General features: G+C 45.0%; 1 protein-coding gene across 1 annotated transcript in view; it reads right to left on the bottom strand.

Moving 5' to 3' along the window:
- The window catches only part of gabbr2 (gamma-aminobutyric acid (GABA) B receptor, 2), a gene marked incomplete at both ends in the record, with an annotated part of 420,874 nt that overhangs the window by 133,273 nt on the left and 262,140 nt on the right, over nucleotides 1-25,461 (bottom strand). The window contains 2 exon segments of the mRNA XM_079522984.1: nucleotides 825-890; nucleotides 19,558-19,659. Coding sequence (XP_079379110.1) covers nucleotides 825-890; nucleotides 19,558-19,659 — 168 coding nt within the window.

Here is a 25,461-nt window from a genome sequence, read left to right as displayed (position 1 = left end):
ATGAATAGGAACTTTAAATGGAGCGCATCGTTCCATAGCCGGAACGCTATGGAAGTGCACTAGTGTTTATTGCACATTAATCACATTTGAATGATTGATGGTATTTCAGGATTCACATTGAAAAGCCTCAAAAGTAGCAGAACTACAAGCTTGCAGGTCTGCTATACTGTCGTGACTCGTGTCGTATCATAATCATAGTCCCTTTTAAACAATGATTGATTACAAACCCGTCTGAAAAACAAAACATGTAATTAAGCACCAAATGCCAAATGCTAACCCAACACGAGCACATAGGGTGAGAATCATCTCATCATGTTCAGCCGTAAATGTCAAGCACTTCGTCACGCACCCACCCACTCACCCACCCACCCGCTCTATCCAAACCCACCACCCACCCATTCCCCACCACACTAATCGCCCCAAAATCAGCTCTTTAAGACAGCACTACAGCGCCTGCTAATGTCACACAACTTGTCTTCATTGCCACATGCAGCGGTAGTGATAATCAGCAGTGGTGGAACAAAGTGCTCTGCATTATGTAGTCTGCATTATGTAACTTATTTTTAATATATGAAATGTAATTTTGTCCAATCTGTATCTTAGTGTTACGTCCCAAATAAAGGGCACTGCACGAGTGCACGTGGATGACATCACGGGTGAAATCTCGCTTTGACTCCTGGAAGTACAAACACTGCAAAGAGTATATAGTCAAAGACGGATATCTTTAAAAAAATGAGAAAAAATAATAATAATTTGAGCGATCAACATCAGCGATTTACTGCAAAACCAAACCATGCAGGAATAAGGTTAGGTTTAGCACTTACACAGCAGAAGACTTTGGAGGCCAGGTTCTCGTCGAACTGTCCGATGATGATCCTCACGTCGTTGTCCTGGACGACAAAACACGAGACAAAAACACAGAAACGTTCCATTATGGTGCGTTCACACAGACACGTTCCATTATGGTGCGTTCACACAGACACGTTCCATTATGGTGCGTTCACACGGGCAAATGTAAAAGATACAAAAGTCTACCATTTATTGTCAATGGAAGTCAGCGACATGACGTTGCAAAGACGCAACGATGCACGTATAGCTGCTCCAAAATCAACTCACAACGCATTTTTTCATTGTTATGGCTGGCATAGGAGCCATAACAAAGAGGGGAGACCAGACGGAGTTAAAGCAGCAAAAAAGTATTTTATTTAACAATTAATGAAAAATATAATCAAAGAATTCATTTTCAGTTCCAACTAAGGATGGCAGGGAACAAACTACCCAATTAACAAAAGAGAATCAGGCAGGCTGCTCCTGCAGCCTGCCTGAGGAGGAATGGAGAGACCAGAACATCAGTGCAGCAGGTGTTTTATATAGTGTTTGGGGAGGACACTGGCCAGGTGTCTCCCCTTCTGCAAATTGCCAGCTCCGCCCTCCCAATCCAGGAGCCAAGGAGATTGGGTTAAGCACATAGACATATATACGTAGACGCCCTTTCCGGCTCTGAGGCGCGTGTCACCATTGAAGGCACAATTTTCCCGACATTCCTTGCAAAGCATTAGCGGAAGCTTGTCAAGCTTCCGCGTGCGTAACATAAGTCCCGGAAAAGACGTGCTGTGATTGGCCAGTAGTCACTTGAGTGACAGCGAGAGACATGGAGGAGTCGCATGAGTGACGTCACTTGGGCAGCGACGCAGTCGCCTTCAGCAAATGCCTTCAGCACTTCTAAATAAGAAAGCTGCGGAGAACTGTTGCTTTGTGTAATCTAATCCCCCCTGGCTCTGATGTTGTATTGTTAATAACTTTGTTGTTTGTGTTTGTTTGTTTGTTTGTCTTGTATTGTAATGTATATTGTCATGAATGTTATAAAGATTTGTTAAAAAAGAAAAGCCTTCAGCACTGCACTTCCGCCTTCATTGGGATACACGTCGCTCCAATGAACTGCAACGGCCAGTGAGGCATCTATTTTTTATAATATCTATGGTTAAGCAGGCCTGACACAGAACAGCACACATTCCTTAAAGGCACAGGGGGCCGTCACAGCATCGTTGCGTCTGCCGGTGTGAACGTGCCATTATAAACACCAGCGGTGAGAGAAGAACTCACATGTGGGGTCATATACAGTACCTACAAGTAAGACGCGCGAACGCGGGAAGCGAACGCAGCTCGTAAATTGCAATAACAACAATTAGAATAAATTACGTACTTTAAGGTTTTTTTTAAGTTCTCTTTTTTTTACTTTTTTTAAGATTTTTTTTAAGATTTTTTTTTTAAGTTAAGTGTTTTTTAAAGATTTTTTTTAAGTTAAGTTTTTTTAAGTTAAGTTTTTTTTAAAGTTTTTCTTTTTAAGATTTTTTTTTAAGTTAAGTTTTTTTTAAGTTAAGTTGTGTGTGTGTGTGTGTGTGTGTGTGTGTGTGTGTGTGCGTGCATGTGTGTGTGTTTTTGTGTGTGATACAGCTGCGCCCTCTGGTGGTGGGCGGGTGGTGTTACAGCGTGACACACACACACACACACACACACACAGACAGACAGACAGACAGACATGATCTGCTGGGTCTCATAGTAAATGCTCACTGCGTTCGCAATTATGTTGGCTCAGCCCCTCAGGCTTGGGGTTAGGCAGGCCCAGAATAACAAGGGGGTCAGGAGACTCCGCTGAATGCACGCGCGTTCATTCACTGGGCGCGTAAACGTAAAAAGTGTCGTTCTTGATTGTGTTATAGGTGCGCGCAAAACACGCATGTGCATGGGACCCTTTGATTTGGTGTAGCGCCACGGGCCTAGGAGGGGTCGATCCACTGGGGTTATAGGGTTAGTAGGAGTAGGTCACGAATCATGATTACAAAACGTAAGTTGACGATTCATTGTCATACAAATAATTGTGATTTAGTTGTGTTTTGCCATTGAACATTTTTGGGAAAAAAAATACATTTCTGTTTGCCTTTTAGGTTTCGTGATCAAAGGGCAGATATGACAAATAACTTAAATATAAATTACTGAAATATTGAATTTAATATTTTAATTATTTAATACTTTCCAAAAAAAAAGGAAACATAGCTGAAATAGCTGATCTACAAGCTTATAACAACACGTAATAAGCTTGTAGATCTGCTATTTCTAACAAATGTTTGGACAATTTTCAACATGTAAACATATAAATAAAATAATAATTGTGATTAGGCGATTGTGTAATAATTGTGACAGGCCTACGTGTGTTAGTTTTGAGGGAACAAATAGGGCTGAGGGAAATGTTTTTCTAAAGTACGTAAAAGCAGCAATATCACAATGTAAAAATACTCTTGTCGCAAGTAACAATTTAGGCATTTGGCAGATGCACTTAATCCAGAATTCAAAATTGTTGCAAGTAACAATTCGGCATTCAAAATATTACTTATTAGCAATAATATGTCAAAATTGTAATGACCTTTTTGTCAGCATGGGTAAAACGCTCCCAAAAAGCTTTGTCATTGGTCGATTTGCCTGTCTACTTCCTGATTGGTTAGTCATTTCGACCAGGCTTTTTTCGACCAATGACAAAGTTTCTAGGAAACTCTATATGAATGCAGATGGTGGCACCTAGATGTGTCACAGAGACTACATTATTTTTGTGAGCATTTTACTCATTACTGGCTGTCTGAATACAAAAAAGAAAAGGTCATTAAAAAGGTGACATATTATTGCTTATAGCCACTTTAAGTAGCGGCATCAAAAATAATTCTCACAGATACCAATCGTAAAAAGGTACTCATGCAGAATGTCCCATTAGTAATGCATTAAAGTGTTCGTCACTTTAACCCATTCTGACCTGAGATCAGACAGTTTTCTGAAAAAGCTATGTTTCTATGTCAGTCGTTCTTCAATTTTTCAAAAATAGCAGACCTACAAGCTCGTAGCGCGCCACTCGGTGGCGCGCTACGAGCTTGTAGGTCTGCTATTTTTCAATAGCTAAAGCATAACGTGATGCTAACACCAAAAGGGTTCCCGCCCAGAATGGGTTAATGATACAGCTGGTAAAGGTGGAGATGGTTTTAATGACTTCATGTGCTGCCGGCTTAGATTCATCTGTAATAATACATTTTAATCCATCCGTTGAGTTATAAAGGCTTCCATTAATCTAAAATCTGTCAAATAACTGCAGTGGGAGCAAATAGTACAATATCTGAGATCTAGTCAAAGTCGTACGATTTGTCACACATTGTTACCGCAGTGAAATTAGTTTTTTCCGCATTTGACCCCTGATCTCTTGGAGCGGTGAGCCGCAGCCGTGCCGCGCTCGGGCATGTGACCGTCATGTGACCGTTGTAAATTTCACAGATAACCCACACCTTCAATCACTTTATATCATTCGCAGCTGATTCTGCATCGCTGTAGCTGTACTGGGGAAGGGGAGCGCTTGATTGCTTTACAAACCCATGCCGTGCGGGCGTCTAACCACCACCCGGCTCATGTGACTGTGAATGTGTGGCTCCAGGCAGCCCCGTAAGGACATCAAGCGCTATTCGCCCGTCACATAGCCTACTTGCCGAGCAAAACAAGGAAGTGATGTGGCTCGCTCTGGTGGCGCAAAGCGTAGCTACTTTTGTGAATTTAATAGTTTTATATGTATATTGCAAGCCATTACAACCATTGTAAAATACCCGGTAACCTGAGACCTCTCGTGGCTTATTGCTTAAATCTCAAATACTCCAGTAAAGATATTCCTTAAAAATCTAAATTGTACTTAACCACAATAAAACCATATAGTTTCTGAATTGTATAGCGAGTCATAGTAGGTGAACATTCTGCAAAAATAATAATAATAAAATAAATAAATGCAGATGTAAAAACCCACAAGCGTTGCAACGGGTTGTGAGCTTGTGTTGATCGGCTATATTGACATTTTGTGTAGAATAAATGGTAAATGGTGCATTTATATAGCGCCTTTATCCAAGGCACTTTACATAGATTGTGCATTACATTCACCCATTCACACACACATTCACACACCGATGGCGGCGGAAACCGTGCAGGGCACCAACTAGCACATCAGGAGCAATTAGGGGTTCAGAGTCTTGCTCAAGGACACTTCGACACTAACTCTGGGGGAGCCCGGGTTTGAACTGGCAACCTTGCGGTTACCATCCAGCCACTCTACCCCTGAGCCACGCCGCCCCGTGTAGAGGGGAAAAGGGAAAGGGAAAAGGTGAGGGGACCAGGTATAGACCCCTGGGGAAGTAACCCCAGTAAAAAAAAGTATACTGTAGGGTCTAAGTACAGTACTTATTAGCTCTGATCCATAGCTCTAAATGCGTTTCATTTAGAGCTATGTTACTCTCAACTTCCGCCGCTCGCATGAAGCGTAATAAAAAGAACGTTTTTGCTACTCACGTTTTTTTGCATCACTTCCTCACCAAAACAAAGGCGAGTTGTGTCATTAGAAAACCTACTTTCCTTAGTGGACGCACTCTGAGCCCCCCACCACACGTATAAACTGTACTTTTTGGCCAAAAGGGGATTTTGTTTCCACCGAAAAAAAGAATACTTTTAGTTACTCCGCTGCGCCCTCTACCGATATTGCCCAGAGAACTGCCTCATAGAGAATATTTTTCCTCCGGTGAAAAAAAATCCCTTTCTGGCCAAAAAGTACAGTTTATACGTGTGGTGGGGGGCTCAGAGTGCTTCCACTAAGGAAAGTAGGCTTTCTAATGACACAACTCGCCTTTGTTTTGGTGAGTAGCAAAAACGTTCTTTTTATTTACGCTAAAGAGGAGAGGCTGGTCTGCATTCATGCGAGCGGCGGAAGTTGAGAGTAACATAGCTCTAAATGAAACGCATTTAGAGCTATGGACCAGAGCTAAGTACTTATAGTAAATATTAGTTCCCATATATATTTAGTTCCAAGGGTATAGTGCTTTGTAAATTAACAAAAGGTGTTAATGCTGCTTCCAGGGAAGACCATGCATAAACTACTGAAATGTGTTTCAATATGTTGTTGCTATAGCAGTGTGGACTCAGTCTGCGGTGGCGGCTGATGTATACATGCATGCTGACTGTATTCACTTGGTGGTAGAGAGAGAGAGAGAGAGAGAGACATTGCATAAATTGTGTCATCTCCGGCACCATCAGGGATGGAACAGGTTTCCCCATATATTGCTTCCACCCAGAAGAGCCCACGGGACTTTGTTAGATCGCATTTCCACGCTGCCTCTCTAATGTTGCAATTCTTCGCTCGCACGCACGCACGCACGCACGCACGCACGCACGCACGCACGCACGCACGCATGCACGCACGCACTCACGCACACACGCACACGCACACACACACACAGGCCCTTGAATCTAATCCAATATCCCTGCCAAGTGCTCTGATGAATCTACATCTTGACAAGCGGGGCGGGGATGTGAGGAGGTGCGCGCTTCATCAAAGGTTCTCTGCCCAGGGACAGAGCGCGGTGGCCCGGGAGCCACGTATAAAGGTCCCTGGCCCGGGACAGAGCGGGGTGCCCTGGGTGACACCAAAAAGGTCAACTTTGACTGAGCAATGGATTTCTCAGTGGCCTGCAGGGGTTAAGGAAATCATAATGAGAAAGACTGACCCAGGTCAATGAGCAGGTTTCACCTCACAGCCCAGTGGACAGACCCCACACACATCACTACGATTAGGTTTGTCCCCAGCAGACAACTAGTCACCTCACAGCCCAGTGGACAGACCCCACACACATCACTACGATTAGGTTTGTCCCCAGCAGACAACTAGTCACCTCACAGCCCAGTGGACAGACCCCACACACATCACTACGATTAGGTTTGTCCCCAGCAGACAACTAGTCACCTCACAGCCCAGTGGACAGACCCCACACACATCACTACGATTAGGTTTGTCCCCAGCAGACAACTAGTCACCTCACAGCCCAGTGGACAGACCCCACACACATCACTACGATTAGGTTTGTCCCCAGCAGACAACTAGTCACCTCACAGCCCAGTGGACAGACCCCACACACATCACTACGATTAGGTTTGTCCCCAGCAGACAACTAGTCACCTCACAGCCCAGTGGACAGACCCCACACACATCACTACGATTAGGTTTGTCCCCAGCAGACAACTAGTCACCTCACAGCCCAGTGGACAGACCCCACACACATCACTACGATTAGGTTTGTCCCCAGCAGACAACTAGTCACCTCACAGCCCAGTGGACAGACCCCACACACATCACTACGATTAGGTTTGTCCCCAGCAGACAACTAGTCACCTCACAGCCCAGTGGACAGACCCCACACACATCACTACGATTAGGTTTGTCCCCAGCAGACAACTAGTCACCTCACAGCCCAGTGGACAGACCCCACACACATCACTACGATTAGGTTTGTCCCCAGCAGACAACTAGTCACCTCACAGCCCAGTGGACAGACCCCACACACATCACTACGATTAGGTTTGTCCCCAGCAGACAACTAGTCACCTCACAGCCCAGTGGACAGACCCCACACACATCACTACGATTAGGTTTGTCCCCAGCAGACAACTAGTCACCTCACAGCCCAGTGGACAGACCCCACACACATCACTACGATTAGGTTTGTCCCCAGCAGACAACTAGTCACCTCACAGCCCAGTGGACAGACCCCACACACATCACTACGATTAGGTTTGTCCCCAGCAGACAACTAGTCACCTCACAGCCCAGTGGACAGACCCCACACACATCACTACGATTAGGTTTGTCCCCAGCAGACAACTAGTCACCTCACAGCCCAGTGGACAGACCCCACACACATCACTACGATTAGGTTTGTCCCCAGCAGACAACTAGTCACCTCACAGCCCAGTGGACAGACCCCACACACATCACTACGATTAGGTTTGTCCCCAGCAGACAACTAGTCACCTCACAGCCCAGTGGACAGACCCCACACACATCACTACGATTAGGTTTGTCCCCAGCAGACAACTAGTCACCTCACAGCCCAGTGGACAGACCACACACACATCACTACGATTAGGTTTGTCCCCAGCAGACAACTAGTCACCTCACAGCCCAGTGGACAGACCCCACACACATCACTACGATTAGGTTTGTCCCCAGCAGACAACTAGTCACCTCACAGCCCAGTGGACAGACCCCACACACATCACTACGATTAGGTTTGTCCCCAGCAGACAACTAGTCACCTCACAGCCCAGTGGACAGACCCCACACACATCACTACGATTAGGTTTGTCCCCAGCAGACAACTAGTCACCTCACAGCCCAGTGGACAGACCCCACACACATCACTACGATTAGGTTTGTCCCCAGCAGACAACTAGTCACCTCACAGCCCAGTGGACAGACCCCACACACATCACTACGATTAGGTTTGTCCCCAGCAGACAACTAGTCACCTCACAGCCCAGTGGACAGACCACACACACATCACTACGATTAGGTTTGTCCCCAGCAGACAACTAGTCACCTCACAGCCCAGTGGACAGACCCCACACACATCACTACGATTAGGTTTGTCCCCAGCAGACAACTAGTCACCTCACAGCCCAGTGGACAGACCACACACACATCACTACGATTAGGTTTGTCCCCAGCAGACAACTAGTCACCTCACAGCCCAGTGGACAGACCACACACACATCACTACTTTTAACGTTTATTCAGTCACCACACGCAAGTCACAACTGTTCCCAGGCTTTTAGCTATAACTAAACGTGGTTGTTAAGGTGATAAAAGGTGTGTTTGATACGGTCAACAGAAAATGTCTTCTCCCACGCTCACCTCCTCTCTCTGTCCAACTTCCCTCACCAAGTGACAGGTAAACGCCAAGAATAGGTAGAGTGGCAGCGCCCCAGCCCCAGTGACACGCCCACTACCTGTGCAGTGCCCATTAAAGTGACATACCTTACGTCAATCATAATGGCACATAGAAAGCAAACACATTACGGCTCCTACAGGAGGGTTACGGTCATTCTTCAACTAGTCAACTAACCATCTTTACGAATAAATACTGGAGGTTTTTCCTTCGGTGACAGAATGTATGTCTGCTTCTTTCTGTTGAATGAGCTAAAGCCCAATATGTTTCCTTTCCCCTCTGCTTAGTTTGTTTTGATTCTGTAAGAAGTGCAGCGACGTTGAAACTCATTTTCTCTGTTTTGCTTTCCTTTCCCTGTTCTCTGTAATAACCCATTTAAATATTAATAAGGTTGGGCATAATCAGCTTCGGCGGCTTCAGCCCATTCCTTTTATCGGTCAATATTGTAAATGTTAACCTTTATTATTCTGTATGTACAACTGCTGTGAAAAAAACATGACCGAGATAAATAAACTAAAACTAAACCTGGTGCTTTGTACCCATATTATGGCTATAGGTGGTTGTCCACCGTTCCTCGAAAATAAGGAATCGTCCACTTATTTGTAAACTGAAAGACGTGTCCCTTATATGTGTATGCGTCACTGATAAGTAGACTGGAACTCACCTATGCTTTTTATGGCATAGGCAGCTGCCGGCAGGATCCGCCGGGAGAAACTAGGCACAGCCGCTGGACATGAGACTAATTAATTAGAGCGACGGTGGCTCAGGGGTAGAGTGCCTGGATGGTAACCGTAAGGTTGCCAGTTCGAACCCGGGCTCCCCCAGAGTTACTGTCGAAGTGTCCTTGAGCAAGACACTGAACCCCTAATTGCTCCCGATGTGCTAGTTGGGACCTTGCATGGTTTCCGCTGCCATCGGTGTATGAATGTGCGTGTGAATGTAATGCACAATCTATGTAAAGCGCCTTGGATAACGGCGCTATATAAATGCACCATTTACCATTTAGCGACAGAGAGAGGAGTGTGTGTGTGTGTGTGTGTGTGTGTGTGTGTGTGTGTGTGTGTGTGTGTGTGTGTGTGTGTGTGTGTGTGTGTGTGTGTGTGTGTGTGTGCGTCAATTTAACAAAGGTGCAGACGATCAGAAATCAGCAGAGAGTGAGCGACGTTTGCCGAATTGAAGTGGACTCGGCCCCAGACTTTTCTTTTTCTCTCCCTGGAAATAAAAACGTCTGGGTTTCCGAGGCTACTGATAAGGGACACACTTTGTTCATGTTGTAACCACTTGAACCCTCTAGACTTAGTGAACTGCTGGACTGGATTCCTTTTGCCGTGCACACCAAATCTCTTAGCCAAAACTAGACGATCTAGGAGCTTGCAGCTTTGCTATTTGTCTGCCAAGGTTTTCCTCATGAATACAGATGCTGGGGTTTAGCTCACAGATCTCTGATGAAATATGCATCTATAATGTTGTCATAATATATAGATTTCTGAATAAGAATGGTGGCTTATTTCATAGAATTCTGACCAAAAGGAAAATCGCTTTGGCTCATTTCATAGAATTCTGCCCATAAGGCATATCATTTGAATGCCGACGACAACATGCTGAATGCAGAGATGGATGTTTTGGGTTATCTCAAACCTTTTTTTTAATAATGCTTTACACGGACTTGGTAGGTGATGTTTATTGCAACACCTTCTCTCTCACGCACGCACGCACGCACGCATGTACGCACGCACGTACGCACGAGACACACACACACACACACACACACACACACACACACACACACACACACACACACACACACACACACACACACACACACACACACACACACACACACACACACACACACACACACACACACACACACACACACAGACAGACAGCACAAACGAAAAATGGCTGAAAGGTTCGTACAAAAGAAGCACCCTAAATGTCCCAGCATGCTCAAGGCTCGAGGTGCCAAAAGAGTGGCCTTTTGATTGGTGGCTGTGCAGCACTTTTCACCACCCTTTCACTGGCTGTGTGTGTGTGTGTGTGTGTGTGTGTGTGTGTGTGTGTGTGTGTGTGTGTGTGTGTGTGTGTGTGTGTGTGTGTGTGTGTGTGTGTGTGTGTGTGTGCGATACAGTATGTGTCACTGATAAGGGACTTTGTTCATGTTGTTACTCTACTTATCCTGTACTGGAGTACAGTATAATTTGAGAAATAGACATTGTGAGGACCATTTTCCTGATCCTCACAAGATAAATGCTTCTTTTATGGCCAACAAAAACGTTTTTTTACAGATACAAAGTTCAAGATTATTAAAGGTTATTTTTCGGCTTTATAGGTCAGTAAAAAATGGCAGAAATTCGAGGGAAAAAATTATCGCTCATATAACTGCTGTCCTAAAATGTTGATTTCCTCACAAGTATAGTACTATACACACGTGTGCGGCGCGCGAGTGCATGTGTCCGTGTGTGCATGTGTGTGCATGCCTGCGTGCGTGCTTGCATGCACGTGTGCGTGCGTGCGGACCTGGCTGGCCTCCTGGAGAGCCCGTGGCTAACTGACTGAATGTGGCCACTTGTTCCCGGGAGGAAAGGCACTTAACCCAAATGGCTCCAGCTGTGGCCAAGGACTTCACCCAATGCCCCTCTGGCCAAACATGAAAAGAGAGAGAGTGTGTGTGTAGTGTGTAGTGTGTGTGTGTGTGTGTGTGTGTGTGTGTGTGCAACTATGCTTGTGTGAATGCGTACAGCATACAAATATGTGGATATGTGTTGGAAATGTGCGCCTTTTAATGGCAATTATGGCATGTCCAAAATACAATGCGTTCTCACTCCCACGGGTCAGTTCTCAGGACGGACGTCCCGAGGAGTCAGACGTTTGGCCGGGGGGTTGAAGCGGGTAGCCAACACGGCAAATGTTGACATGTGACTCTATCAGTCACATGTTGACTATAGGGGGGATACGAGTTACCATTCTGTCTATCAGTCACATGTTGACTATAAGGGGGATACGAGTTACAATTCTGTCTATCAGTCACATGTTGACTATAAGGGGGATACGAGTTACCATTCTGTCTATCAGTCACATGTTGACTATAGGGGGGATACGAGTTGCCATTCTGTCTCTATCAGTCACATGTTGACTATAAGGGGGATACGAGTTACCATTCTGTCTATCAGTCACATGTTGACTATAGGGGGGATACGAGTTGCCATTCTGTCTCTATCAGTCACATGTTGACTATAGGCGGGATACGAGTTGCCATTCTGTCTATCAGTCACATGTTGACTATAGGGGGGATACGAGTTGCCATTCTGTTTCTTATCAGTCACATGTTGACTATAAGGAGGATACGAGTTACCATTCTGTCTATCAGTCACATGTTGACTATAAGGGGGATACGAGTTACCATTCTGTCTATCAGTCACATGTTGACTATAAGGGGGATACGAGTTACCATTCTGTCTATCAGTCACATGTTGACTATAGGCGGGATACGAGTTGCCATTATGTCTATCAGTCACATGTTGACTATAAGGGGGATACGAGTTACCATTCTGTCTATCAGTCACATGTTGACTATAGGGGGGATACGAGTTACCATTCTGTCTATCAGTCACATGTTGACTATAAGGGGGATATGAGTTACCATTCTGTCTATCAGTCACATGTTGACTATAGGCGGGATACGAGTTACCATTCTGTCTATCAGTCACATGTTGACTATAGGGGGATACGAGTTACCATTCTGTCTATCAGTCACATGTTGACTATATGGGGGATACAAGTTACCATTCTGTCTATCAGTCACATGTTGACTATAGGGGGGATACGAGTTAACATTCTGTCTATCAGTCACATGTTGACTATAGGGGGGATACGAGTTACCATTCTGTCTATCAGTCACATGTTGACTATAGGGGGGATACGAGTTACCATTCTGTCTATCAGTCACATGTTGACTATAGGGGGGATACGAGTTACCATTATGTCTATCAGTCACATGTTGACTATAGGGGGGATACGAGTTACCATTCTGTCTATCAGTCACATGTTGACTATAGGGGGGGTACGAGTTACCATTCTGTCTATCAGTCACATGTTGACTATAGGGGGGATACGAGTTACCATTCTGTCTATCAGTCACATGTTGACTATAAGGGGGATACGAGTTACCATTCTGTCTATCAGTCACATGTTGACTATAAGGGGGATACGAGTTACCATTCTGTCTATCAGTCACATGTTGACTATAGGGGGGATATGAGTTACCATTCTGTCTATCAGTCACATGTTGACTATAAGGGGGATACGAGTTACCATTCTGTCTATCAGTCACATGTTGACTATAGGCGGGATACGAGTTACCATTCTGTCTATCAGTCACATGTTGACTATAGGGGGGATACGAGTTACCATTCTGTCTATCAGTCACATGTTGACTATAGGGGGATACGAGTTACCATTCTGTCTATCAGTCACATGTTGACTATAGGGGGATACGAGTTACCATTCTGTCTATCAGTCACATGTTGACTATAGGGGGGATACGAGTTACCATTCTGTCTATCAGTCACATGTTGACTATAGGCGGGATATGAGTTACCATCAGTGATGTAATATAGCCTGCATCCTGCATCCTTAGACTCACTAAATTGAGAAAGGACACAATCATGTCACCCTCCTCCGGGGGGTCCTGGCTGGGATGCAATACTGTAATCAGTACTGTGCTCTAACGTTGTTGAAGTAGGAATCATAAAATATCCCTTTAACAAATCTAAAAGACCACCCCTGGGTCCCAGGACCCATTACATTTAAAACCCATATACATAACTGTACTGTACCATTCTGTCACATGTTTTTTCCTATGGGGACAAACAGCGCTGGGTCGGCTGAAGCAGAGACTCGAGCCACGATCCCAGTCTGAGCCAGCTAGTGTGTTTTGAACGATGGCGGATAATGTACCCCTGATGACCCCATCAACCTCTGCTAAGGTTTATAAGGCACACACACACACACACACACACACACACACACACACACACACACACACACACACACACACACACACACACACACACACACACACACACACACACACACACACACACACACACACACACACAGGCGTGCACGCACACATGGGTGCATTCAGTGCACACACACACATGGGCGCATACAGTGCACACACACACACAGGCGTGCACGCACACATGGGCGCATACAGTGCACACACACACACGGGCGCATACAGTGCACACACACACACACACTCTAACGAGGGTCACTTTACGGGCATGTGAACGACACGATTTATAGACTGGTCAGAGTGTTGTTTGCAGCCCACTAAACAATCCCCCCGCATCTGCTACTAATGATTTGTTGTGTGTTTGTGTACGCGTGTGATTGTTTGTGTGTGTGCGTGATTGTGTGCGTGATTTTATGCGCGTGTGTGTGTGTGTGTGTGTGTGTGTGTGTGTGTGTGTGCGTGTCTGTGTGTGTGTGTGTGTGTGTGTGTGTGTGTGTGTGGAATGCACCCTATAGGCGAGCGTTAAGTCATGCCGCACCATTAGAGTCGTTATTATTTATAACGTGCTGTCTTATATAAAATAAAAGCACCCCAGATGATTCCATAACACGTTCCATAATTGGTCCACGGTGGAACAAACACGCATGCAACATATTAATGTGATTATGATCCCGTCTGGCCCTAAACCACTGTAATGACTGTTAGAACAACAGCCAGTGCCCTGGCCGGTTACACACGCACGCACGCACGCACGCACGCACGCGAACAATAACACAGTGGGTTTCAACCTTTTTCATTACAAGGCCCGTTATTTAGTAGGCATTTATGCCACGGACCACCATTTAATGAGTTTAGTCTCTCCTCAGAGTCAGACCCAAGACCAAAGAATATTTCGTTTGTCGTTAAGGACAGGATTTTGTCCACGATTCCATGCTGTATTGATGTTGGTACCATAGAGATAACAGAGATAACAGACAAACGTTGGTCAAAAATAACAATTCTTCTACATTCTTTAATTGTGTAGACTTATGTAATGCATACGTGTAACAATAATTTAACTCTCTCAAGAGCAAAAAGGAACCAAATGGACCCGTTTACACTCTTGAGAGTTAAAGATCTAAAGATCGTCTCTGTCGGGTGGAAACCTCATGATGTCCAAAAAAAACGTTTTCAAAAACATAAAACGGCAAAAGCCACAGATCTACAAGCTCAAGCAGAGACAGCTTATGTTTACAGCTTGCAGATCTGCGTATGATGACTTTTGATTTTGATGCTTCTGTGTGACACCGTAGTAGTACGACCAGGAAGTAGGAGGACGTCACCTTATGACGAAGACACGTGAAGTTAGAATGGTGGAGAGAGGAGGTGTGTTCTGCCCGGTAACAGGGTTATGTATAGGGTTATGTAGAGGAGGTGTGTTCTGCCCGGTAACAGGGTTATGTATAGGGTTATGTAGAGGAGGTGTGTTCTGCCCGGTAACAGGGTTATGTATAGGGTTATGTAGAGGAGGTGTGTTCTGTCCGGTAACAGGGTTATGTATAGGGTTATGTAGAGGAGGTGTGTTCTGCCCGGTAACAGGGTTATGTATAGGGTTATGTAGAGGAGGTGTGTTCTACCCGGTAACAGGGTTATGTATAGGGTTATGTAGAGGAGGTGTGTTCTGCCCGGTAACAGGGTTATGTATAGGGTTATGTAGAGGAGGTGTGTTCTGCCCGGTAACAGGGTTATGTATAGGGTTATGTAGAGGAGGTGTGTTCTGCCCGGTAACAGGGTTATGTATAGGGTTATGTAGAGGAGGTGTGTTCTGCCCGGTAACAGGGTTATGTATCATTCCTGTAACAGGGTAACAGGGTTATGTATCATTCCTGCAGGCACATTGTTATATAGAGGCAGCTCTGTGCTGTCTGGGGGATTTGGAACGAGCACAGGTGCTCCATCACAGTGTGCAAGCACGCGCACACGCACGTGCACGCACGGACGCACGCACACACAGGTTCGTATTACTAGTTGTGAGGACAGATTTTATGACTGCCATTTTTTTACATTTACTAACTAACTAACTAACTGCTGTATAAATCAGGCATAAAAAAAAAAAGTTATGCCTGTGCGCGTGCGCGTGCGCGTGTGTGTGTGTGGTCCATTCGTCAGCAGCTGATCATCCAGATGCCTATGGAATAATTCATGGGGTTACGGAGGAAAATGTGCTTTTGTGGTGCAGGGTGTAGCGGATCTGTCGTGTGTGTGTGCATGGATACGTGCGTGCGTGCGTGCGTGCGTGCGTGCGTGCGTGCGTGCGTGCGTGCGTGCGTGCGTGCGTGCGTGCGTGCGTGCGTGCGTGCGTGCGTGCGTGCGTGCGTGCGTGCGTGCGTGCGTGCGTGTGTGCGTGCTGTAAAAGCGGTCCAGTGACGGGGAGCCGCCTGGCAGAACCCCAGCGCTCAGAACGGAGAGGCTTTCAGAGAGCGACGCTGTGATTTACATAATGGCCTCCGTCGGGTGGAAACCTCACGTGTCAAAGACAGAACTGAGGATTACAAGCTCAAAGTATACCAAACTACCAGCTCAAAGTATACCAAACTACAAGCTCAAAGTATACCAAACTACAAGCTCAAAGTATACCAAACTACAAGCTCAAAGTATACCAAACCACAAGCTAAAGTATACCAAACTACCAGCTCAAAGTATACCAAACTACAAGCTCAAAGTATACCAAACTACCAGCTCAAAGTATACCAAACTACAAGCTCAAAGTATACCAAACTACAAGCTCAAAGTATACCAAACTACAAGCTCAAAGTATACCAAACTACAAGCTCAAAGTATACCAAACTACAAGCTCAAAGTATACCAAACTACAAGCTCAAAGTATACCAAACTACAAGCTCAAAGTATACCAAACCACAAGCTCAAAGTATACCAAACCACAAGCTCAAAGTATACCAAACTACAAGCTCAAAGTATACCAAACTACAAGCTCAAAGTATACCAAACTACAAGCTAAAGTATACCAAACTACAAGCTCAAAGTATACCAAACTACAAGCTAAAGTATACCAAACTACAAGCTCAAAGTATACCAAACTACAAGCTAAAGTATACCAAACTACAAGCTCAAAATATACCAAACTACAAGCTCAAAGTATACCAAACTACAAGCTAAAGTATACCAAACTACAAACTCAAAATATACCAAACTACAAGCTCAAAGTATACCAAACTACAAGCTCAAAGTATACCAAACTACAAGCTCAAAGTATACCAAACTACAAGCTCAAAGTATACCAAACTACAAGCTAAAGTATACCAAACTACAAGCTAAAGTATACCAAACTACAAGCTCAAAATATATCAAACTACAAGTAACTAAAAGTATACCAAACTACAAGCTCAAAGTATACCAAACTACAAGCTCAAAGTATACCAAACTACAAGCTCAAAGTATACCAAACTACAAGCTAAAGTATACCAAACTACAAGCTCAAAGTATACCAAACTACAAGCTCAAAGTATACCGAACTGCAAGCTCAAAGTATACCAAACTACGAGCTCAAAGTATACCAAACTACAAGCTCAAAGTATACCAAACTACAAGCTCAAAGTATACCAAACTACAAGCTCAAAGTATACCAAACTACAAGCTCAAAGTATACCAAACTACAAGCTCAAAATGAAAAGTATACTAAACGACAAGCTCCAAATGGGTCTGGTATACTGTTGATGCTCTGTGTGACGCTAGGGGGAAGTAGGGTGTTCATTTAGAAAAAAAAACACAAAAAAGTTTAAATATGGAGATAAGAGGTATATCTTCCCGACAACAAAGACATTTAGCAGCTAGGGTGTCAGCTCAGAACGTCAGCCTCAGGCACCACTCACGTATGTTTTATCTTTATCTCATCTCTCTCCCTGCCTCTCCATCTCTCTCTCTCTCTGCCTCTCCATCTCTCTCTGCCTCTCCATCTCTCTCTCTCTCTGCCTCTCCATCTCTCTCTCTCTCTGCCTCTCCATCTCTCTGCCTCTCCATCTCTCTCTCTCTCTGCCTCTCCATCTCTCTGCCTCTCCATCTCTCTCTCTCTCTGCCTCTCCATCTCTCCCTGCCTCTCCATCTCTCTCTCTCTCTGCCTCTCCATCTCTCTGCCTCTCCATCTCTCTCTGCCTCTCCATCTCTCTCTCTCTCTGCCTCTCCATCTCTCTGCCTCTCCATCTCTCTCTCTCTCTGCCTCTCCATCTCTCCCTGCCTCTCCATCTCTCTCTCTCTCTGCCTCTCCATCTCTCTGCCTCTCCATCTCTCTCTCTCTCTCTGCCTCTCCATCTCTCTCTCTCTCTCTGCCTCTCCATCTCTCTCTCTCTGCCTCTCCATCTCTCTGCCTCTCCATCTCTCTGCCTCTCCATCTCTCTCTCTCTGCCTCTCCATCTCTCTGCCTCTCCATCTCTCTCTCTCTGCCTCTCCATCTCTCTGCCTCTCCATCTCTCTGCCTCTCCATCTCTCTCTCTGCCTCTCCATCTCTCTCTCTCTCTGCCTCTCCATCTCTCTGCCTCTCCATCTCTCTCTCTCTCTGCCTCTCCATCTCTCTCTCTCTGCCTCTCTCTCTGCCTCTCCATCTCTCTGCCTCTCCATACGCCCTTTCTCTGCCTCTCCATCTCTCTCTCTCTCTGCCTCTCCATCTCTCTCTCTCTCTGCCTCTCCATCTCTCTCTCTCTGCCTCTCTCTCTGCCTCTCCATCTCTCTGCCTCTCCATACGCCCTTTCTCTGCCTCTCCATCTCTCTCTGCCTTTCTCTCTTTCTCTGCCTCTCCATCTCTCTCTGCCTTTCTCTCTTTCTCTGCCTCTCCATCTCTCTCTGCCTTTCTCTCTCTCTCTGCCTCTCCATCTCTCTCTCTCTCTGCCTCTCCATCTCTCTGCCTCTCCATACGCCCTTTCTCTGCCTCTCCATCTCTCTCTGCCTTTCTCTCTCTCTCTGCCTCTCCATCTCTCTCTCTCTCTGCCTCTCCATCTCTCTCTCTCTCTGCCTCTCTCTCTCTCTCTCTCTATCTCTGCCTCTGCATCTCTCTCTGCCTCTCCATCTCTCTATCTCTGCATCTCTCTCTGCCTCTCCATCTCTCTCTCTCTGCCTCTCCATCTCTCTCTCTGCCTTTCTCTCTCTCTCGCCTCTTCCAAGAGGAGAGGAGAGGTGAGGTGAGGTGAGGTGAGGTGAGGCGAGGCGAGGCGAGGCGATATGGGTACAACTTCAATGAAAAGAGCTCACAGGACTGAGTGCGTCCGAAGTTAGTGAAATGGCACATCCAGTCAAGACATGATGTACCATCCCACAGAATGACCTTCAGCCCAGGACTCCCTTTGTACCAAATTATACTTCATCAATAGACCCTCTGTGCCAAATGGCTAAAAACTATCCATTATGTTCTTAGCGATCATTCTATCCGAGAAGCACAATTTTGGATGGTTTGAATTGTTTCAACGTGTACGTGCGTGTGTGCGTGCATTGATTTAGTTTCATAATAAACTAAATGGATTCATCTTATTAACCACGTAGGTACCATTGTAGATTGGTCATTTTAATGATTTTATTAAAATCAATGTTTCTTCTTCATCTGTCGAATGAATTGAGAGGTGGCCTCCAGTCTTCTGAACCTAGAGTTTGGTTCAACGGTAACATCGTTGCCACCAGGATGTGGAATATGCCCTACACGCCTACAGTAACGTTGTAACTACAGGGTTACTTTGTGGGGCTTCACAGCGGCCATTCTCTCACCTTGAGTTTCTTCACGTTGACACAAGGGTCGTTGGAGAAACTCTCCGTGTCGGCGATCTGGATGTCCGCCTTCTCCAGCTCGTTGGTTAAGTCATTCCTCACCTGGTGGAGGGAGAGAGAGAGAGAGAGAGAGAGAGAGAGAGAGAGAGAGAGAGAGAGAGACATATTTAACCCAAGACCTAAAAACATATTTAAGCCAAGACCTGAGTACCTGATTCTACAAACGTCTTCAAAATCCTGAACAACTAGGTCAGTGGTTCATGTCAAGCACACCCAGAATGATATGGATTTGTCTGCCGACCTCTCAATCATCTCATAATATTTGGTTCCAGGGGCCTCCAGAAGCAAAGACTTGAGTTAAAAATGTCCACTGTGAAAGAATATATAAGACTATATATTCAAACAAGATTTGCACACATTTTCACAATTTTTCAAAAATCACAGCTTTCAACAGCAAAAGTTTAAAATAGCCTAATGGTGAACTAATGGTTCAAGTGGTTAAAAGCTAAGGTGACACAGATGCGCATTCCAGGTCTTAATGGTTATGGGTGACCTGACCACCTACACACTTCAAGAACACTGTTTCGTCCTTATGATTCCTCCCCACTGTGGGGTTGGAATCCAGAACCGGTTGCAGGATTAGACTTGGAGGAACCGGAAATCGACTAAAACCTAATGACATTTAGTCGACAAAAACTAGACTCAAACTAAAACCGTTCAGATGACTAAAATGTGACTGACATCTTATTCAAACGGCTATTAAAACAAAATAAAGAATTTGCTGTCAAAATCAACGGTCGCATCATTATCAGAAGAAAGGTTTTCACTGTACTGTACTGTACTGTACTGTACTGTACTGTACTGTACTGTACTGTACTGTACTGTACTGTACTGTACTGTACTGTACTGTACTGTACTGTACTGTAGCTCACTCCGTTTAAGCAGAATCAACTTTGTCACATCACACGACGACAGGGGTGAAAAGAGTGGATGCAATGATCATATTTCTGTGCGAGCTGTCTCAACGTTGCCACTTACAGAGAGAATTATAAATAGGGAAAGAGGGAAAGTTAAAAACAACCCAGGACAAGTCAAATAACAGGAAGGCACAGTCAAATAAATATACACTACAAAGCTATGGTACCCGTCTAAGACGAGACCCTAAACCTAACCCTATGGTACCCGTCTAAGACGAGACCCTAAATATACACTACAAAGCTATGGTACCCGTCTAAGACAAGACCCTAAACCTAACCTAATAAATATACACTACAAAGCTATGGTACCCGTCTAAGACGAGACCCTAAACCTAACCCTATGGTACCCGTCTAAGACGAGACCCTAAACCTAACCCTATGGTACCCGTCTAAGACGAGACCCTAAATATACACTACAAAGCTATGGTACCCGTCTAAGACAAGACCCTAAACCTAACCTAATAAATATACACTACAAAGCTATGGTACCCGTCTAAGACAAGACCCTAAACCTAACCTAATAAATATACACTACAAAGCTATGGTACCCGTCTAAGACAAGACCCTAAATCTAACCTAATAAATATACACTACAAAGCTATGGTACCCGTCTAAGACGAGACCCTAAATATACACTACAAAGCTATGGTACCCGTCTAAGACAAGACCCTAAACCTAACCTAATAAATATACACTACAAAGCTATGGTACCCGTCTAAGACAAGACCCTAAACCTAACCTAATAAATATACACTACAAAGCTATGGTACCCGTCTAAGACAAGACCCTAAACCTAACCCTAACCCTATGGTACCCGTCTAAGACGAGACCCTAAACCTAACCCTTCCAATTCCTGCATGGTACAGTATATGCTTTCGCTTCAGTGCATTATTTTCATTCTTATTATTTTGTCTTTTTCTTATTATAATCGTCTCTGTCGGGTGGAAACCTCATACGTCCAAAACTATTATACTTTTCAGGATTCAAATAAAAAAAGAGGATCGACGAGTTCAAAACGCATTTCGTATAAATAGCCGATCTACAAGCTCAAAACGGGCAATACTCAATTACAAAAAGCAATGCATGTACAGTATGTCTCTGTGCTGAGCACGCTGGCATGCTCCTTTAGATCAGGGGTTCTCAACATTTCTGGCTGGACCCCCCAATACAAACCGACTGCAAAAAATAACCTTAATATTAGAGAAGAAATATCATAAATGAAAAATGAATATTTTTTGCAATTTTCATAATGTTGCTGATGGTCTGAGGTGCATGGAGGGTCTTTCAGTACCTTCATGATGCTCAGTGACATCATAGAAGTGTGTTATTTGGTGTTCGGGTGAATTTCACCCATGTTTAGTGATATAGTGTGATAAGAGAAAAAATCCCAAACACCCACAATGGACTTTATTTTTTCTATTTTTTTCTTCACTGGACCATTCCCACATGTCTTAGGAATGGGTGGAGCAGCGCTATAGAGGGAATGGGATTCCTCGTGGAGCACGTGAGCAGCCCTCTTCACAGCCGCCATCACTTTGATTCCTCTTAAATGCATAACGATTCGTCACGATCACTCCGAGCGTGTTAGAAAGCCACAGCCACGGCTCCACGTGTTCAGAGTGGGAACGTGAGTGTGTGTTGGGGGGGGGTGGGGTGGGGGGGGGGAGTAGGGGGGGGGGGAGATGGTTTGGGGGGCGTAGCATGTTTCCCAGTCATCTCGGGCCCCGGTAATCCCAGAGCCGAAGCGGAAGGCAAATTTATGAGGACGCTTTATACCGTATACCTGCTGCAGTAAAGAGCTTTGATGTATGGAGTTATGGGGGGGGGGGGCGGACGAGAGTGGGGTGGGTGTGGGGGGGTAATAGGATCAGGGAGATATATGGAGGGGGGGGCGGAGGGTGGTGGGGCTGGAGAGGGGGGGGGGGGGGGGGGGGCTGGAGGGTGGTGGAGCTGGAGAGGAGGGGGGGGGGGGGCTGGAGGGGAACAGAGACATCCCACCGAGATGAAGAGCTGCAGGTGGTTTATCACCTCTCTCTCTCTCTCTCTCTCTCTCACGAGCAGGAACGTGTATATACTGACATGCGCGCGCGACACACACACACACACACACACACACACACACACACACACACACACACACACACACACACACACACACACACACACACACACACACACACACACACACACACACACACACACACACACACACACACACACACACACACACACACACACACACACACACACAAACAATCCGGTGCCCTTAACGAGTGGAGCTGACACCATTATATTCAAAGTGTTAACATTTAACATTTTATTATGGTCATTATAAAATGCATACTGTACAGTACAAGCATAAAAATGGAAATGGAGTCTAATGTTAGAATATAGAGCATGGCCTTTCATGACAGTACCATCACAGCCAAGAGCTTCTAGCAGTGGCGGTTCTAGCTTGTGTAGCTCTGGGCAAATGAACCCATTTAGGACTGACGTCAAGAAAAACGTTCGCTCAGTCTGAAAGAATATATATTCAAAGATTTGTGCCGCATTTTTACGATTTTTCAAAAATAGCAGATCTACAAGCTCGTAGCGCGCCACCGAGTGGCGCGCTACGAGCTTGTAGATCTGCTATTTTTCAATAGCTAAAGTATAACGTAATGCTTAGTTAAAAGACCAATAGGGGTTCCCGCCCAGAATGGGATAACCCCCCCTTCTGAAAACCCAATGGGTGGAAAGTAAATTAAATCAGTAAATTAAGTACATAATACTCAAGTAAAGTACTTAAACAAAATGTTGAGGTACATTACTTAAATGTTGGCCTACTATTATGCTGCAGTACATGTCTGAGACGAATATTGTACTTTTCACCCCACAAAAAAATATTTGAAAACTTTAGTTACAGGTCACTTTGCAGGTTTAGATACATTTTAATTAATTTTTTGTGGTCTGGAGTTTTCTCTGGGGTTTGGAAGTCTTTTTGAGCTGCAATGAAAACAGGCAAAACAGTGAAAACAGTGACATCTTCTGGAAAATCCCATGGGATTTGCAGGCTGTGACATCACAAACAGCAGGATAAAATCAGAGCACTTTGAGCCAGAAAACCCCAGACCACAGAAAATCTACTGAATGTTCAGTTTTTTTGGGTGCAATTGAGCTCAGAAAAACTAAAAAAAGAAATACGAAAAATTACCATCACAATCCCTTTAACCATTTAAGGCGTGATTTATACGATCAGCTTTTCGGAAACAGCAGAGCTTGCGGACTGGTTATTTTCAAAATATAACTTATTTCATGCCATTTTACATGACATTACTTCACATTCTGCATATGAATTATATCTTTTTTTATGATGCCTATACATGAGTATTTCTAGTTGTGATATTGCTACTTTTACCCTTACTGTACATTTAAAACACTCGTTCCGCTCCGGAGAAGGCCTTTATGATGTCACCTCAGTGAAAGTGAAGCCAGATCAATAAGGTTGGCTGGTTGATGTCTGCAGGCTGGCTGCCTGCCCACATGATCACCATGATGAAACCCACTGAAACCACTTAAAACCCCCATTAAGTTGTTGAGCGGGGTCCCTCAGGGCTCTATGCTAGTCTTTTTTATGTCTTCACTCTACATTAACCCTAGAAGAACACTAAACATGGGTGATTTTCACCCGGAAAAATTGTCTCAATTGCTCAATGTCTCGAGCGAGCGGAAGTTTAGCCTAGCCTAGCCCCGGACCTCAATGTTGAGGTCCGGGGCTTACGCACGTGACATCATGAACGTCCGTCCACCTCCATGAAAGCGCTGCAATTCCACAGTAGGTAGTGGCCTTAGAGTATATATGAATAGAGACGGCACCCGGAGGAAACCCTGACTGGACATAGTGGCTGAATTTGGTATTGCAGCGCTGGGCCAAGAACATGAACACGCTGGTCCGTTGACTATCATTGCGCACGTTCATGATGACACGTGATGACACGTGATGACACATGAACGCGGTTTCAGTGCAATGGCAGCACGTTCATGTCTTTGGCCCAATCAATCCCAGAATGCACTCTGTTCCTAACCGGAAGGAGGAGTGAAATCGCCTCATGCGCTTCTGAGCAAAAGTGGATGGAAGGAGAACTCGGGCGCCGTCTCTATTCATATATACTCTAAGGTAGTGGCAGCTTCAACGTTGGATAGCCTTACTGGGGTCTCGGTCTAAACCCTCTTGTCTCTACTTTGAGTGCTAATAAATAATGTCTAATACAACTGCTGTTCTAAATACTTGAGACCCGTTATTGACCTTATACCAACCTTGAAACGTACCGTCCGTCCATCCATCCATCCATCCATCCATCCATACATACCATACATACCATACATACATACCCAGCCGATCGCGGTACTTGCACGCTCTGCTTGTGCAAGTATAATAAACAGTATATGAATTGTGCTATAACACATATACAGTACAACACCCATCCCCCCCCAACCCTGTCACTAAACCGATCCACCTTGGTGGTGTGTGAAGAAAGACAGGCAGCGTTGAAATTATTATGAATGCTTTTCACACCAGCCATGATAAAGGTTAACTGACAGGGTTAATGGAGTGATGGAAAATCCATCGTGTCAAATCTCACCGCTCTGAATCGCCACGGGGGGAAAAAAACATGGAAAAAGAGTAAATAATAAACAATAAATAAATAGTCTGATGATTCAACAGCAACCAGTCTTAAGTTAATGGAGGAAAGAGTCGTTTCTTAATCACTATATAGTTCATGACAAATGGAGTGATTGCAGAACGGGTCCCTCTACGCAGACCGGGTCCCTCTACGCAGACCGGGTCCCTCTACGCAGAGCGGGTCCCTCTACGCAGACCGGGTCCCTCTACGCAGAGCGGGTCCCTCTACGCAGACCGGGTCCCTCTACGCAGACCGGGTCCCTC

The sequence above is a fragment of the Electrona antarctica genome (genome assembly GCF_951216825.1).
Source record: "Electrona antarctica genome assembly, chromosome: 15".
Taxonomy (NCBI): domain Eukaryota; kingdom Metazoa; phylum Chordata; class Actinopteri; order Myctophiformes; family Myctophidae; genus Electrona; species Electrona antarctica.
Note: the sequence above shows the minus strand (reverse complement) of the source record. Positions and strands in the feature narration are given on the sequence as shown.